This window comes from Hyla sarda, chromosome 7, assembly GCF_029499605.1.
Source record: "Hyla sarda isolate aHylSar1 chromosome 7, aHylSar1.hap1, whole genome shotgun sequence".
In the NCBI taxonomy this organism is placed as follows: Eukaryota; Metazoa; Chordata; class Amphibia; order Anura; family Hylidae; genus Hyla; species Hyla sarda.
Window position 1 is genome coordinate 24,176,639 of NC_079195.1, and position 18,979 is coordinate 24,195,617.

At 44.3% G+C, this 18,979-nt stretch overlaps 1 protein-coding gene and 1 long non-coding RNA gene across 6 annotated transcripts in view; one reads left to right on the top strand and one right to left on the bottom strand.

The window, feature by feature from the left end:
- ZYX (zyxin) overlaps positions 1-18,979 on the top strand; it is a 270,649-nt gene that overhangs the window by 204,455 nt on the left and 47,215 nt on the right. Inside the window, exon 1 of one of the 5 annotated variants that reach the window (XM_056529085.1) lies at positions 3,062-3,135. The exons of 1 other annotated variant lie outside the window; for it this stretch is intronic. In XM_056529085.1, the coding sequence (XP_056385060.1) occupies positions 3,093-3,135 (43 nt within the window). In that variant the 5' untranslated portion in view covers positions 3,062-3,092. Of the gene's footprint in view, positions 1-3,061; positions 3,136-5,043; positions 5,190-5,910; positions 5,935-17,667; positions 17,794-18,979 lie in introns of those variants that run through there. 3 more of the 5 variants (XM_056529090.1, XM_056529092.1, XM_056529089.1) reach the window with 3 other exon arrangements.
- LOC130281646 (uncharacterized) lies at positions 553-17,800 on the bottom strand. Its single transcript, XR_008846065.1, has 4 exons — positions 17,672-17,800; positions 9,440-9,557; positions 4,799-4,990; positions 553-2,298 (listed from the first exon to the last, which is right to left on the bottom strand). It is a non-coding gene; the product is annotated as an uncharacterized LOC130281646 (long non-coding RNA).

The following is an 18,979-nucleotide window of genomic DNA, read 5'->3' on the forward strand; positions in this document are numbered from 1 at the left end:
CTTTATTATTATAATTTACTACATACTGGACGTTGCAGCCCAATTTTGTATGAAAGTTGCGGTAATTTTACGGTTTTATCATAAACTGCAGACAACGTGGTCACCTAATAAAATAACATATAGATGGCAGTATAGATTGAGCGCAATTTTACTTGCAGCAGCCTCCCATTGCTTTCAATGGGATTCTGCTGCACCGGACACACTTGGGAAGTTCCGGCGAACTTTCGATGTAGATTCGTATGGTAGTAAGGTATGCTGGGTGGCAATCACAAATGGCAGTCATTCACCCAGCTTTTTACAGACCCAGAATGATACCTAAATCTGAATATACTGACACAGTAAATCTAGTATTTTATTCAGGAACCAGGGGGCTCTGGATATACAGTGCATGAAATCTTTTATAGAAAGTAGGATTTCATGTACTGCCAGTCACCCAACTTTTTTACAGACCTAGAATGATAAATAAATCAGAAAATACCTCATGAACCAGGAGGTTCGGGATGAAGAGTGAATTAAATCTTTACTAAAGGGAAGATTTCATGTACTGCCACTCACCCAGCTTTTCACAGACCCAGAATGAAACATAAATCTGAATATACTGACACAGTAAATGTAATATTCTATTCAGGAACCAGGAGGCTCAGGATGAACAGTGCATGAAATCTTTACTAAAGGGAAGATTTTATGTACTGCTAGTCACCCAGCTTTTCACAGACCCAGAATGATACATTAATCTGAATATAGTGACAATTCTTCTAGTATTCTATTCAAGGACCAGGAGGCCCAGGATGAACAGTGCATGAAATCTTTACTAAAGGGAAGATTTTATGTACTGCTAGTCACCCAGCTTTTCACAGACCCAGAATGATACATTAATCGGAATATAGTGACATAGTTATTCTAGTATTCTATTCAAGGACCAGGAGGCCCAGGATGAACAGTGCATGAAATCTTTACTAAAGGGAAGATTTTATGTACTGCTAGTCACCCAGCTTTTCACAGACCCAGAATGATACATTAATCGGAATATAGTGACATAGTTATTCTAGTATTCTATTCAAGGACCAGGAGGCTCAGGATGAATAGTGCATGAAATCTTTACTAAAGGGAAGATTTCATGTACTGCCAGTCACCCAGCTTCTCAAAGACCCAGAATGATACATAAATCTGTATTTACTGACACAGTTATTCTAGTATTCTATTCATGAACCAGTATGCCCAGGATGAAAAGTGACTGAAATCCTTACTGGAGGGGAGGATTTTTTTTTTACACTGCCCATCACCCAGCTTTTCACAGACCCAGAATAATACATAGGTTGGACCAAGAGGTCTTTTTTCTATTAATAATCTTCTTTCTAAATCTGAGAATACCAGTGCAGACATTAAAGCATTCTGTTCATGAACCAGAAAGCTCAGGATGAACAGTGCATGAAATCCTACCGGGATGGTGTGATGTTTGTTACAATGTTGAAGCGCATTATGGGGGAAAGTAAACTATTTCAATAGCAATGAGGTCAAAGAATTTAGCGCACCAAGATAGCAGCATGGGCCAGTACTGCAGACAGATCTGCCTGTCAGTAGTCTGGTAAAGTTGAATGAGAAGCCTAGTAATGGCAGCCATATTGGTAGTTACCCAGCCCTGCTCTAGTACAGGGGGACACATTCCTGGCTCCCATTGTGCTACATCACTAGGTAGATATCTCATTGTGGCCTGTATGATGGCGGTGGTTAAAGCGACTATTATTGTTGTCACCCAGCTTTCCCAGAAATAAAATCTTTGGTTGATTTATGAAACAAGAAACACAAAGCCCAATATTATCTGCCCTGTTAATAATAGATCTGAAACAGGAACTTCCCGCTTCCCTGGTGGTGGCACTCCCACAGCGCCGAATTTTTGCAGAAATTCATCTTAAATGACATTATAAGGAAGATAACAAAACTGCTTAAGACTGGTTCCGGCCTGAAAAACTGCTTAAAAAATCCAGCAAAGATACCGCTCAGATGTTTTAGTCAATAATAGGGGAGGACACTCAGCTGTCCTAGGATTCTGAATGTCAAACCTGCCTAGTCATGCAACATTCAATAAGCAGGAGATATATTACTGATTAAAGTAAGCAAATGTATTGTTCAGGTTTCTGGGAAAGCTTGGTGTCGACCATAATGGTTGTCATTGCAGCTCTCACACAACGTTTTCTCAGGGCCTTGCATGCCATATCTCTCCAGCTATGCAGCAATAAGTGAACAGGAGACATATCACCGAATAAGAAGTCAGTTGTGATGTTCAGGATTCTGAGAAAGCTGGGTGAAAAAAAAAGATTATTGCTGTCAGTCACAGGGGAGGACACTTAGCTTTCCTATGATCCTGAATGTCTAATCTGCCTAGTTTATGCAGCAATGCAAGTGAACAGGAGACATATCACTGAATACAAAGTCAGATGTGAAGTTCAGGATTCTGGAAAAGCTGGGTAAAAATAATATGGTTGCCAATAACCCTCTTCACAGGGGATGACTCACAACTTACTATGATCCTGAATGTCACATCTGCCTAAAAATGCAGCAACAAGACACCTGGCACCTAATGGGGATTTAGGATTTTAGGAAAGCTGGGTATTGACTTCTATAGGAGCTGTATGGTCAGCTCCTACAGGAGCTGTATAGGAGCTTTCCTATGATCCTGAATGTCTAATCTGCCTAGTTTTGCAGCAATGCAAGTGAACAGGAGACATTTCACTGTATACAAGGTCAGATGTGAACTTCAGGATTCTGGAAAAGCTGGGTAAAACTAATATGGTTGCCAATAACCCTCTTTACAGGGGATGACACGCAACTTTACTATGATCCTGAATGTCACATCTGCCTAATAATGCAGTAACAAGAAACCTGGAACCTAATGGGGTAGCTCTAACATTTAGGATCTTAGGAAAGCTGGGTATTGACTCCTTAAGGAACTGTATGGTCCGCCATATTGTCTGCCAGACAGCTTTTCCCAGGAACAGGTTGTATTTAAAGCATCTTGACAGAAAGATTGAAGCTTTTCACTGAAGATTTGAAGGAGAAATGTTTTTCTTTGAGGGATCGTCCCTGCAGAGGGCATGAGCCGGGCAGAGGGGGGGAAGGCCTGGCATAGAGGCGCTGGTAATAATCTGCGTATCTGTCCTCTGTGAAGACACGGGGGGTTGTCAGCATGAGAAAAGCAGGGGGTCTGTCAGAAAGCACAGCTGTGTGTGGGTGGGAGGTGGGTCCCATATGGAAAGAGCGGAGGGAGCTGCAGGGAAAAAAATGGGGTGTGGGTGGGGAGCGGGCGGACAGATGTATAACGTGGGGTATGATATGCGGGAGACGGGAGGGCTGCAGCAGCCTGCCAGCATCAGGAGAACTACAAGTCTGAGCATGCCCTGGCAGCGTAAGAGTGCATCCAGGGAGTTAGACGCTGTGTAGGTAATGTGGGTGTAACATGGCGTCATCTCACCCTGACAACACCTGAACTACACGTATCAGGAGGGCGGCTGACAAGCAATGACTAAAGCCCTGTATACAAAGGGGGAGATTTATTAAAACTTGTGCAAAGGAACAGTGGTGCAGTTGCCCATAGCAACCAATCAAATGGATTCTTTCATAAAAGAAAAAAAGCCTCTGAAAAATAATAGCTGGAATCTGACTGGTTGCTATGGGCAACTGCACCACTGCTCCTCTGTATAACACATACATACGTGCGTTCTACTGTCATAAGAGAGGTTGCTATGGTAACTGCACCACTGTTCCTATGTAACATGTACATATGTATGTACTACTGCCATTAGATTGGTTGCTATGGTAACTGCACCCCTTGTCCTATGTATCATTTACGTATGTATGTACTACTGTCATGAGATTGGTCGCTATGGGCAACGGCACCACTGTTTCTCTGTGTAACATATACGTACTACTGCCATGAGATTGGTTGCTATAGGCAACTGCACCACTGGTCCTCTGTATAACATATACATACATACGTTCTAATGTCATGAGAGAGGTTGCTATGGTAACTGCACCACTGTTCCTATGTAACATGTACATACGCACTACCGTCATGAGATTAGTTGCTATGGGCAACTGCACCACTGCTTCTCTAGGTAACACAGTGTTTTTCAACCAGGGAGTCTCCAGCTGTTGCAAAACTACAACTCTCAGCATGCCCGGACAGCCTTTGGCTGTCCAGGCATGCTGGAAGTTGTAGTCTTGCAACAGCTGGAGGCACCCAGGTTGGGAAACACTGATGTAGCATGTACATACTACTGTCATGAGACTGGTTGCTATGGACAACTGCAGCACTGTTCCTCTGTGTAACATATACATATGTACGTACTGCTGTCATGTGAGAGGTTGCTATGGTAACTGCACCACTGTTCCTATGTAACGTACATACTACTGTCATTAGATTGGTTTGCGGTGTGCCACGGGGTGTGAAGATGAGGTGTATGGGGCAGATGTTGTAGCCCAGGGGCAGATGGTATTAACCCCTAAATGTTCGTGATGTCAGGGCGTGGCTTTAACCGAGAACTGTAGCACCGCTAGTCCTAGTTAGGCAGGGCAAATAATATTCTGAGGCCAGGTTAGGGTTAATGGTAGCTTTACTGAGGTAGACAGATGGAAATAGTCTTTACAGCTAGGCCAGGATCTAAGGGAGGTGGCCAGTAACACAGAGGACCTTGCAGCTTGCTGGGACTTGTAGTGACTTTGACAGACTTTAGCACAGCCACGCTGACTATAATAGACTTGACTGTAGGTAGTGACAGCAGACAGAGATGACTTGACTTACTGACATGTAGCTGTAGGTTAGGCTTGAGGCCTCCAGATGTGCTGGACACTGACCCTGAGACGTCTGGACTGAACTTGACCTCAGGATCCAAGAGCAAAAGAGGCAGATTGCAGCTCCTCCCTTCCTTATAAAGGGGGGCTGAGCAAGGAGCCCATAGGTCAAGCTGCAGGTCACCTGGTTAGCTGGTGCTCTCTGGGTAACAAAACATGTGACAACATTATCATGTGACCAACTCAAAGGTCCTTTATAAATAATACATAGAACACTATGGGGGAGACGCTGCAGAAGAGCCCCTAGGGCACAGAGGGACTCAACCTGACAGGGCCTAAGTACTGTACGGGACTATATCCTGTACTGGGACATCACAGGTTACTATGGGCAACTGCACCACGTACGTACTACTGTCATGAGATAGATAGCTATGGCAACTGTACTCCACCTCCCCTGTGTAACATATAAATACATACGTACGTACGTAATACTGTCATGAGAGAGGTTGCTATGGGAACTGCACCACTGTTCCTATGTAAGGCTGCATTCATACTACATTTGCAGCTTACAGACCCACGCAGCTTCTCATTCCCTTTAATGAGTCCCTATCTGACTCCGGTCGGCTCATTTTTGCCCTGTATCCTGATACGGGGCAAAAATTAGCCGACCGGAGTTACTGTCTGACTCTGGTCGGTTCAATAAAGTGAATGGGTTTTGGAGCCAGTCCGACTGGGATACGGGAGCTTACGGTTTTGAAATTTCCCAGACAGATCCGGCAGCCGTAGGCTACAAACGTAGTGTGAATGCAGCCTAACATGTACATACTACTGTCATGCGATCGGTTGCTATGGGCAACAGCACCACTGCTTCTCTGTGTAACATGTACGTACTACTGTCATGAGATCGGTTGCTATGGTTACTGCACCACTGTTTCTATGTAACATGTACGTACTACTGTCATGAGATCGGTTGCTATGGTTACTGCACCATTGTCTCTATGTAACATGTACGTACTACTGTCATGAGATGGGTGGATATGGCAACTGTACCACTGTTCCTCTGTGTAACACGTACATACATGAGGCGAGCGAGTCTTTTCCATGCAGAGGGGTTCATGGATGGTCAGTGGGCGCTGCTGAACTGAGGTAAACACAGAAGGGGACCCATCGCTACATTGGGGCGGTGGCCGCATCATTCTCATCCGCTCCATAGCAGATTTATCAAAACCTGTCCAGAGGAAAAGTTGCTGAGTTGCCCATAGCAACCAATCAGATCCCTTCTTATATTTTTGACAAGGCTTCTGCAAAATGAAAGAAGCGATCTGATTGGTTGTTATGGGCAACTGGGCAACTTTTCCTCTGTACGGGTTTTGATAAATCTCCCCCAACCATGCAGCCCATAGAGCTATTTTGCCTGGTAAAATGAAATGGAAACAAAACTATCTTCTACGTTATGATCCATTACCACAGTTATCTTCATTGTTTGGCGCCGATTTGGCTGTGAAATGTAGCCTGACACCACATACACAATAACATCAGGACTCGTTCACATTGCCGTCGGACTCAGCTATTCTGAGTTCCGTCGGCAATCAGGCCAGAAGGACGGAAGTTTAGCGGAGAAACTTTAGCTGGACCCGGTAGTAGCCGTCTGCATCTGACCCATCTTAGGATCCGATCTGCTCTATGGGGTACATTGGGGGAGCGTGTCGGCCACCGCGTCATGCGGAGAAGAAAAGCCCCTATTCCAGCATACTGCTGCGGCCCTGTCCAGGAGATCCCGGGGGCCCCAGTGCTCGGACCCCCCGCGATCTATAACTTATCCCCTATCCTTCAGATAGGGGATAAGTTATATTGCACTACAGATGTCCTTTAATGGGTCGGATGCGAACGGCAATGTAAACCTAGCCTAAGGCATACACAACACACATTATCTCTCACAAACACACATAAGGCCTCGTCCTCGCTTCAGGGCAAGAAAACAGAGTCGGACGGTCTGTTGCACAATGGGCGCCGACAGATCACAGATCCTGATGGATCCCATTGACTTTAATGGTTTCTGTCTGGTCTCCGTATTTTTAGCGGGAATTGACCGGAGCCCCAATGCAGATGTCTAGGAATGAGTCTTAGTAAATTGGCAGCATTGTTTCTCACGAATACACACAGTGAAGGAGATTTATCAATAGTGTTAGGCCTCATTCACACGGCGGAATTTTCAAGTGGAATCCGGTGGAAAAATTCTGCTCGGAAATTCCATTGTAGCAGCAGAGTCCCATTGTCTTTAATGTTAATATGCTGCACCGTGCACACAGCGGAATTGACAGGAGACACACACACTCAATCCACGGCAAGGGCAGCATATCAGTCGGTGCTAGGACCACTTGGAAATTCAGCTAAACTTATGTCGTGTGAACATAGCCTTAAAGGGGGACTCCACTGGAAAACATTTTTTTTTTAATCAACTGGTGCCAGAAAGTTTAACAGATTTGTAAATTACTTCCATTAAAAAATCTTAATCCTTCCAGTACTTATCAGCTGCTGTTATGATCCACAGGAAGTTCTTTTCTTTTTGAATTTCCTTTCTGTCCTCTCTGCTGACACCTCTGTCCATTTTTGGAACTGTCCCGAGTAGGAGCAAATCCTCATGGAAAACCTATCCTGCTCTGGACAGTTCCTGACATGGACAGAGGTGTCAGCAGAGAGCACTGTGGTCAGGCAGAAAGGAAATTCAAAAAGAAAAGAACTTCCTGTGGATCCTAACAGCAACTGATACGTACTGAAAGGAGTAAGATTTTTTTAAAAATATTAAATAGAAGTAACTTACAAATCTGTTTAACTTTCTGGCACAGTTGATTTAAAAAAAAAAAAAAATAAATAAATAGTTTTCCAGTGGAGTACCCCTTTAAGAAAAGTAAGAATATACAACATGGAAATTAATTACACAAATTGCGCTAAACATTTCAAAATATGTAGCGTAACACACTTGAGGCGACTCTCTAGGCTTGTTAGACATTTCTTCCTTAGATCACCTTACAGCAGTATTTCCCAACCCGGGTGCCTCTAGTTATTGCTAAACTACAACTCCTAGCATGCTGGGAGTTGTAGTTTTGCAACAGCTGGAGGCACCTTGGTTTGAAAAAAAAAAAAACTGTGCCATGTGAGCTAGTGCTCATATTCTTTAATAAATTTGGTTCATTTTGGTGTATACACCTCTCACGGACGTCACATCCAGACGCAAGCGGTCACTCCCGCCAGTCATGTGATCAGCGCTTATCTTGTGTGCTTTAGCCTGGTGTTATTCATTCCAAGGAATTCTAGAAAGATAGGAAACGTACAGAGAATGGCGGCGGGCGTGGAGGATTACTCAGTATTGTGTCTATATAGGAGAGAGTGCTGAGGGAGGCCGGGCTCCAAGGAGGGTGTGATTAGTTATATCAGTGTTATATGAGTGTTTTCCAATTCCAGGGTGCCTCCAGCTGTTTCAAAACTATAACTCCCAGCCTCCATATAACTGTTTTCCCTACCAGGGTGCCTCCAGCTGTTTCAAAACTATAAATCCCAGCCTCCATATAACTGTTTTCCCTACCAGGGTGCCTCCAGCTGTTTTACAACTATAACTCCCAGCCTCCATATAACTGTTTTCCCTACCAGGGTGCCTCCAGCTGTTTCAAAACTATAATTCCCATCCTCCATATAACTGTTTTCCCTAACAGGGTGCCTCCAGCTGTTTCAAAACTATAACTCTCAGCCTCCATATAACTGTTTTCCCTACCAGGGTGCCTCCAGCTGTTTCAAAACTATAACTCCCAGCCTCCATATAACTGTTTTCCCTAAAAGGGTGCCTCCAGCTGTTTCAAAACTATAACTCTCAGCCTCCATATAACTGTTTTCCCTACCAGGGTGCTTCCAGCTGTTTCAAAACTATAACTCCCAGCCTCCATATAACTGTTTTCCCTACCAGGGTGCCTCCAGCTGTTTCAAAACTATAACTCCCAGCCTCCATATAACTGTTTTCCCTACCAGGGTGCCTCCAGCTGTTTCAAAACTATAACTCCCAGCACGCCCGGACAGCCGAAGGCTGTCCGGGCGTGCTGGGAGTTGTAGTTTTGAAACAGCTGGAGGCACCCTGGTAGGGAAAACAGTTATATGGAGGCTAATATGAGGACATACATGACCCAACTCGACCTTCGAGCCTGTGGATACAGAAGCCGAGGAGATCTAAAGGAGATTATCTGACCGATTGTGTGAGGCACCATTCCTGTCACGCCTCAGGGGTCAGGGGTCTGAGAAAGGGGCCACATCTGGTCACCAATGATGTCTCCATTAGCAAATAGAATAACCCCAATACACATGGGTTGACACCCAGCTTTCTAAGCCCCCCGCATAACAGATCTGCCTAGTTTTTGTAGCAACGTGAAGAATGTTCGGGTTAGGTTGTCAACCCAACTTTTCCAGAGACAGGAAAGGGACGCCACAGGTTGCCCCCGGTTGCGACATGCATGTTCAGCAGTGGAGCGTGTAAAACAATGCAATGTGTACAGAAGAGGTTGTGCTGATTCCAGTAATGGAGGAGGTGGGGGGGTTACTGGTGTATGACATAGGAATGTGTGATCATCAGGGGAGGGCAGGCTGGTGATGTAGCACTAACACTTACATATGTCAGAGGAGGGGGCTCCCGGCAGGTCCGCTCCTTATTTCCTGGTTTTGGGTTTGTTCCTTTTATGGGCAAAGAGAACTGTCGGGAGTGAGGTCACCGCGAGACTGCAAGGAAACTGCAGCACAAAAGAGACAGTCAGGAAAAGTGTCGCACTCAGTCACAAGAAGCGCACTCTAATAAACTTGAAAACTTGTAAATATTTTGGATTAATAAGTAAATAAACAATGCGAGACGGTTATAGATTGATACATTTGGGGGGGATTTATCATCCGTCATCAATATAGATCAACCAACAGAGGGTTAGACCGGTCTATTGTGCGCTTAATTTATCAAAAGTCGCACGGTTCTTGATAAATTCTGCGCACAGACTTCAGGATCTACGGTTTAGACTGTATTTAAAGGGGTACTCCGGTGGAAAAACATTTTCTTTTTTTTTTAAATCAACCGGTGCCAGAAAGTTAAACAGATTTATAAATGACTTCTATTAAAAAAAAATAAAAAAATCTTTACCCTTCCAGTACTTACTAGCAGCTGTATGCTACAGAGGAAATTATTTTCTTTTTGAATTTCTTTTTTTTTTTTTATCTTGTCCACAGCGCTCTCTGCTGACACCTGATGCCCGTATCAGGAAGGAACAGAGCAGGAGGAAATCCCCATAGCAAACCAATGTTGCTCTAGACAGTTCCTGACACGGACAGAGGTGTCAGCAGAGAGCACTGTGGACAAGATAAAAAAGAAATTCAAAAAGAAAATAATTTCCTCTGTAGCATACAGCTGCTAAAAAGTACTGGAAGGGTAAAGATTTTTTTTTAATAGAAGTCATTTACAAATCTGTTTAACTTTCTGGCAACAGTTGATTTAAAAAAATAATAATAATAATGTTTTCCACCAGAGTACCCCTTTAAACCTGCTTCTTTCGAGCGTACTTTCGACCGATGCGACTTTTCGCGGAAAAGTCGCTATTGATAAATTCAGCACCAATGCATTTTTCCGTCTAAGGGTGCGTTCACACGCTCTTTGTTTTTGCGGGTTTTCCACTACGTATTTGAAAGGGGCGGGCTCTTCTAGTCTGTCCATAGCAGATTTTCCGCGGCGGAATTTACGCTGCAGAAAAATCTGCCGCAGTCCCTACTGACTTCAATGGGGGCTTGCGGCAGATTTTCCGCAGCGTAAATTCCTCCGTGGAAAATCTGCTGTGGATACCCGAGAAGAGCCCGCACCCTTTCAAATACGCAGCGGAAAACCCGCAAAAACAAAGAGCGTCTGAACGTACCCTAAAATAGACTAGAATGCATCATTTTCTAAAAATCCTCTAAAGTAAAAGTGGCGGAAAAGTCGCACTTTTACAGTGGTCCCTCAACATACGATGGTAATCCGTTCCAAATGGACCATCGTTTGTTGAAACCATCGTATGTTGAGGGATCCGTGCAATGTAAAGTATAGGAAAGTGGTCTACAACCTGCGGACCTCCAGATGTTGCAAAACTACAACACCCAGCATGCCCGGACAGCCAACGGCTGTCCGGGCATGCTGAGAGTTGTAGTTTTGCAACATTGAAGGTCCGCAGGTTGTAGACCAACGGCTGTCCGGGCATGCTTGGAGTTGTAGTTTTGCAACATCTGGAGGTCCGCAGGTTGAAGACCACTGGTATTGGAGGTTATACTCACGTGTCCCCGCCGCTCCGGACCGTCACCGCTCGTCACCGCTGCCCTGGATGTCGCCGTCCATCGCTGTCGCCGCGTCCCCGGGGTGTCCCCGACGTTCCGGCAAGGCCTCTGCTTCCCCGGCATCCGCGCTCTCAGTCGCCGCCATCACATCGCCGCCATGACGACGATGGAGAGCGCCGACAATGCAGGGGATCCCAAAGAGGACGCGCCGGAGCCCCGAGGACAGGTAAGTGATCGTCAGCGGACCACACGGGGCACCGTAAACGGCTATCCGGTGGCAGCTGAAGCAGTCTGCGCTGCCAGATAGTCATTTATGTGATGGCCCCGACATACAAAAGCATCGTATGTTGATGCTGCCTCTGAGAGACCATCGCATGTTGAAATGATCGTATCTCGGGGCCATCATAGGTCGGGGGTCACTGCACTTGCGACTTTCTGTGCAACAATTTTAGACGGGAAAAACCAGTCTAAATCCTTTGATAAATCTCCCCCATTGTATCTACAGAAGGTTCTATGGCGGAATGTTCACTATCCTGCAGAATAGAATAGAAGTGATTATACAGACAGCTCTACTGCGGTCTGTAAGTGAGTCACATGCACCATCTTACAAGGAAGGAAAAAGAAGAAGCAGAGGAGGACACATAGAAGGTCCAATCAATGAATCACATGGACGCATGATATAGAGGGCAACGTAGGCAACAAGATCAGATATGGAGGTGATGGTAGAATCCAAAAGAGAAGGCATACACGTTTTATGGATTCATCACCAATAGTTCTGCATTTTGAAACCACTACAGAATGAAAGAAGTAACAGTAAAACTTTAAAAAGAGCATTATTTTCAGTTAAAGCAAGTTAGAGAACAGGATTGACCCCGTTCAGATTGAGAGTCTGTTAAATATCTACAACGCGTTTCAGGCCTGGACTGACAGAAAGTTAAAGGGGTTCTCGGGTGCTTAAACATCTTATCCCCTATCCAAAGGATAGGGGATAAGATGCCTGATCGCGGGAGTCCCGCAGCTGGGGACCCCCGGGATCATGCACGCGGCACCCAGTTTGTAATCAGTGCCCGGAGCGTGTTCGCTCCGGAATTGATGGCCGACGGCGTGTGACGTCACGCTCCGCCCCTCAATGCAAGCCGACAGGAGGGGGCGTGATAGCTATCACGCCCCCTCCTGTAGGCTTGCATTGAGGGGCAGAGCGTCACGTCCCACGCCGCCCGCCCTGCGGTCGACCATAATCGGACCCGGAGCGAACATGCTCCGGGCACTGATTATAAACGGGGTGCCGCGAGCATGATCCCGGGGGTCCCCAGCTGCGGGACTCCCGCGATCAGGCATCTTATCCCTTATCCTTTGGATAGGGGATAAGATGTTCAAGCACCGGAGTACCCATTTAAACAGATTTGTAAATTACTTCTATTAAAAAAAAATCTTAATCCTTCCTATACTTATCAGCTGCTGTATACTACAGAGGAAGTTCTTTTCTTTTTGAATTTCTTTTCTGTCTGACCACAGTGCTCTCTGCTGACACCTCTGTCCAGGTCAGGAACTGCCCAGAGCAGGATAGGTTTGCTTTGGGAATTTGCTTGTACTCTGGACAGCTCCTAAAATGGACAGAGGTGTCAGCAGAGAACAGTGTGGTCGGACAGAAAGGAAATTCAAAAAGAAAAGAACTTCCTCTGTAGTATATAGCAGCTGATAAATACTGGAAGGATTACGATTTTTTTTTTTAATAGAAGTAATTTACAAATCTGTTTATCTTTCTGGCACCAGTTGATTTAAAAGAAAAAATGTGTTCCAGGGAGTACCCCTTTAAAGAAGGAAAATTTGAATTTAAAGTTTCCATATATTCAACCTATATATGCAACAATAAGGTGCTTTAGGACAGCATTAGCCCCTTCTATAGATGTTGAGTGTGGCCAATGATTTCAGGTCCAGACTGGTCCCCATTAGAAAGCAGAATGTACAATAAAAAATTAATAAGTAAACAAAAAAATGTATATATATCTTTTTGGCCTCCAAAGAGCTTTTGGAACTGGAAATGGAGACACCAACGTATTACAAGATGCATAAAAAAAAAAAAAGCAAAGGAAAATTTTGGGATTATACTGGCCCCTTCTTTAGATTAAAAGGTCAAATTTAACAGAATGTTTATTTTATCTAATGGCCACAGGTTTCAAGACTGGCCCATTGAGAAGGTAAAATGAAAGGGAAAAACAAAAGTTCATTTCCAGTAGTAACGCGTTTTGGGACTCAACAAAACCCATCGGATCATGCGAAAACTGGAAGAAAACCGTGTTTATTATTTCCACTAACAACGCATTTCAGGAACTGGATTTACCCTATCTCCAGATTAAGAGTTAAAGTTAAAATAGAAGGAAAACATTAATTATATTCACCAGCAAGGTGTTTCCAGATTTTATTGCTTTCTCCAATTAAAACGCATTTCGAGCACAGTGTTCAACTCATCACCAGATTAAGTAAATGGTTCATTCCCTCCAGTAGTTACAGTTTTCAAGACTGGCCTATCCTGCAGACTAGCAAAGGGTAAAATTGAGAGAAAAAAATTCCATAACTCCATTAATACGTTTAAGGCCTCAGCTGGCTTTCTCTTTAGATAAATGGAAAGAACAGCTTAAAAGAAATAGTTTTTGTTATCTTAAATTACGTGTTTTGGGACCAAACAATTCCCTTTCTCAGATTTAAAAAAAAAAAAGTGAAATATCTCCAGTTACATTGTGTTTTGGGATCGGACTGGCTCCTGGCTACAGTATCAGAAAAAAGTAAAAATGAAAGTTAAAGGATTACAATGTGTAGCGACACGTTTCAAGACTGGAGCGGTCCGTTCAGATAAGTGGGTAAAACTTAAAGGAAAGGTTTAAGATCACCAATAGTGACGCGTTTCAGGACTGGACTAGCTGGGGTTTCAGATTAGAAGGGAAAAATGACATTCGTACCAAGAGACGATAAAATCAAGGTTTTATGAAATAATGATACATGACACATATTAATTGGGGCCTACCGAAATGACACGTTTCTGTTTTTCCTATTATTAAATAAATAATAATAGGCTAAGGTTTATTATCTCCACTAATAATTTGGGCAACCTGAATGACGCATTTCAGATTTTTATATTAAAAGCTAAGGTTTATTATCTCCACTAATAATTGGGACCCACCGGAATAAAAGTTTTTTGTTTTTTCATATTAAAAGCTAAGGTTTATTATCTCCAGTAATATTTGGGGCCTACCTGAATGACGCGTTTCGGTTTTTCATATTAAAAGCTAAGGTTTATTATCTTTAGTAATAATTGGGGCCAACCTAAATGACGCCTTTTGGTTTTTCATATTAAAAGCTATGGTTTATTATCCTTAGTAATAATTGGGGGCCTACCTGAATGACGCGTTTCGGTTTTTCATATTGAAAGCTAAGGTTTATTATCTCCAGTAGTAATTGGGGCCAACTTGAATGACGCGTTTCAGTTTTCATATTGAAAGCTAAGGTTTATTATCTCCAGTAATAATAATTGGGGGCCAACTTGAATGACGCGTTTTGGTTTTTCCTATTGAAAGCTAAGGTTTATTATCTCCAGTAATAATTGGGGCCAACTTGAATGATGCGTTTCAGTTTTATCATATTGAAAGCTAAGGTTTATTTTCTCCATTAATAATTGGGGCCAACTTGAATGACGCGTTTCAGTTTTTCATATTGAAAGCTAAGGTTTATTATCTCCAGTAATAATAATTGGGGGCCAACTTGAATGACGCGTTACAGTTTTTCATATTGAAAGCTAAGGTTTATTATCTCCAGTAATAATTGGGGCCAACTTGAATGATGCATTTCAGTTTTTCATATTGAAAGCTAAGGTTTATTATCTCCAGTAATAATTGGGGCCAACTTGAATGATGCATTTCAGTTTTTCATATTGAAAGCTAAGGTTTATTATCTCCAGTAATAATTGGGGCCAACTTGAATGACGCGTTTCGGTTTTTCATATTGAAAACTAAGGTTTATTATCTCCAGTAATAATTGGGGCCTACCTGAAGAATGACGCGTTTCGGGTTTTTCATAAAGTTTATTATCTCAAATAATTGGGGCCTACCTGAACCCTGTTTAGATTTAGGGGTGAAGTTTGGCACAGAAATGCATTTTTATCAAAGACTTTTCTTTGAATTTTACAACAGCCTTCTCCACATCTATGGGATACATTTATGCACAGCTTTTGCCATTTGGACATCTCTCGGTACCATAGCCTACGGTAGCACCTTGTTCTCTCTCCTTTTCGGTCAGTTATGGATTATAGCAGTGTTTTCCAAACTGTGTGCCTCCAGCTGTTGCAAAACTACAACTTTCAGCATGCCCGGACAGCCTTTGGCTGTCCGGGCATGCTGGAAGTTGTAGTTTTGCAACAGCTGGAGGTTCGCTGTTTGCAAAAACCCTGGATTATAGTAATGTAACCATTGATAAGGGTCAGGCTGGAGCTTGCTAGGCTCATTCCACATATAGGAAGCAAAAATGTCCCATAATAGAGGGGACCACATGGCACTAACCTCAGAGAGTTACATTAAGTACATCATTTTTTGCATAATTATTGCCATTAATAGTCACAGCATCACATGCACCAGGGGGAGGGGGGGGGGGGGGGGGGCTACACTACAGACAGTCTACACATGCATGTTCCAAAAAGCTAGAAAGCTATAAATAATTATATAGGAACAGGCATGCACCAAAAGTCACCCCAGATGCAAGGTGCACCAAGAGACATTCACATCATGTAGACAGTCACACTCAGATAAACATACATGCTCCAAGAGACACCCACACAAGCATGAATATGCAAGCACCAAATGATAGTCAGGCTCAAGTAGACAGCCTAAAAAACATGTATGCACCAAGTGACAGTCACGTCATGTAGACAGCCATAAACATGCATACAGCAAGAGACAGTCACATCATGCACACAGCCATACACATGCATGGACCAAGAGACAGTCACATCAAGCACACAGCCATACACATGCATGTACCATGAGACAGTCACATCATGTAGACAGCCATACACATGCATGCACCAAGAGACAGTCACATCATGCACACAGCAATACACATGCATGCACTAAGAGACAGTCACATCATGCAGACAGCCATACACATGCATGGACCAAGAGACAGTCACATCATGCACACAGCCATACACATGCATGCACCAAGAGACAGTCACGCCTCAGGTAGACAGCCATACACATGCATGCACCAAGAGACAGTCACATCATGCACACAGCCATACACATGCATGGACCAAGAGACAGTCACATCATGCACACAGTCATACACATGCATGGACCAAGAGACAGTCACATCATGCACACAGCCATACACATGCATGCACCAAGAGACAGTCAGATCATGCACACAGCCATACACATGCATGCACCAAGAGACAGTCACGCCTCAGGTAGACAGCCATACACATGCACGCACCAAGAGACAGTCACATCATGCACACAGCCATACACATGCATGGACCAAGAGACAGTCACATCATGCACACAGCCATACACATGCATGGACCAAGAGACAGTCACATCATGCACACAGCCATACACATGCATGCACCAAGAGACAGTCATATCATGCACACAGCCATACACATGCATGCACCAAGAGACAGTCACGCGTCAGGTAGACAGCCATACACATGCATGCACCAAGAGACAGTCACATCATGCACACAGCCATACACATGAATGCACCAAGAGACAGTCACATCATGCACACAGCCATACACATGAATGCACCAAGAGACAGTCACATCATGCACACAGCCATACACATGCATGCACCAAGAGACAGTCACGCGTCAGGTAGACAGCCATACACATGCATGCACCAAGAGACAGTCACATCATGCACACAGCCATACACATGCATGCACCAAGAGACAGTCACGCGTCAGGTAGACAGCCATACACATGCATGCACCAAGACAGTCACATTATGTAGACAGCCATACACATGCATGCACCAAGAGACAGTCACATCATGCACACAGCCATACACATGAATGCACCAAGAGACAGTCACATCATGCACACAGCCATACACATGCATGCACCAAGAGACAGTCACGCGTCAGGTAGACAGCCATACACATGCATGCACCAAGAGACAGTCACATCATGCACACAGCCATACACATGCATGCACCAAGAGACAGTCACATCATGCACACAGCCATACACATGCATGCACCAAGAGACAGTCACATCATGTAGACAGCCATACACATGCATACAGCAAGAGACAGTCACATTATGTAGACAGCCATACACATGCATACAGCAAGAGACAGTCACATTATGTAGACAGCCATACACATGCATGCACCAAGAGACAGTCACATCATGCACACAGCCATACACATGCATGGACCAAGAGACAGTCACATCATGCACACAGCCATACACATGCATTAACCAATAGACAGTCACGCGTCAGGTAGACAGCCCTGCAGAGTGGTGAGAGAGCACAGACACCTAGAGAGTGAGCACACTGCACATACCGATAGTGTGACACACTCCCAGTCCTCTGCTGGCCTCGCCCTCTCCACTCCCCCTGGGCAGTCTCAGGCGGTCTCTGGCTGTCTCTCATTCAGTGCTGGCAGTCAGTCTCTGCTATTCAGAGGTAAGAGGCAATGAGTGTGTGTTGTGGGTATAGACACCCAGTCTGTCTCCGTGTGCTGCCAGCCCTGTCTGTCTCCTGTGTGTGACTGTCTCTGGGTTCTTGTGATGTATAGAGGGGTGTAGGGGCCATTGCTGGGGCCCCTAGGCGTGGTGATCCTTGGGCTGCAGAGGATGTCTCTGGTGCAGTCTAGGTTCCGGGCTGATCACAGCTGTCTCCTCCCGGGGATGTCTCTCTCATCAGCCTTTGTGCTGCTGTGCCTGTCTCTTCCAGCACACCCCATGTCTCTGCCTGTCTCTGCCTCCCAACCGTCCAGCGCTCTGATATTTATTATTCTTACAGTTATATATGTTGATACATTGTATCTTTATGTTGCAGTTACAGTAAATATTGTTGTTTCCTCTGTGATTCCGTTGAACAAAGTCAAAGCTGTCTCTTTACATGTGAATAGGGCTGTCTCTTTACATGTGAATAGGGCTGTCTCTTTACATGTGAATAGGGCTGTCTCTCTTTACATGTGAATAGGGCTGTCTCCTTACATGTGAATAGGGCTGTCTCCTTACATGTGAATAGGGCTGTCTCCTTACATGTGAATAGGGCTGTCTCCTTACATGTGAATAGGGCTGTCTCCTTACATGTGAATAGGGCTGTCTCTCTTTACATGTGAATAGGGCTGTCTCTCTTTACATGTGAATAGGGCTGTCTCTCTTTACATGTGAATAGGGCTGTCTCTCTTTACATGTGAATAGGGCTGTCTCTTTACATGTGAATAGGGCTGTCTCTTTACATGTGAATAGGGCTGTCTCTTTACATGTGAATAGGGCTGTCTCTCTTTACATGTGAATAGGGCTGTCTCCTTACATGTGAATAGGGCTGTCTCCTTACATGTGAATAGGGCTGTCTCCTTACATGTGAATAGGGCTGTCTCTTTACATGTGAATAGGGCTGTCTCTTTACATGTGAATAGGGCTGTCTCTTTACATGTGAATAGGGCTGTCTCCTTACATGTGAAGAAGGCTGTCTCTTATCACCGCTGCTATACAATAGAGTTGACCTGTCCTGTCCCCTATGTCTCCACACCCTATCATGGACTCACTTCCCAATGTCTATTGTACACTCTCATTTTCCTGCCCTTTGGATATTATGTTGGACTGTCTCTTTTTTCCTGCCCTTTGGATATTATGTTGGA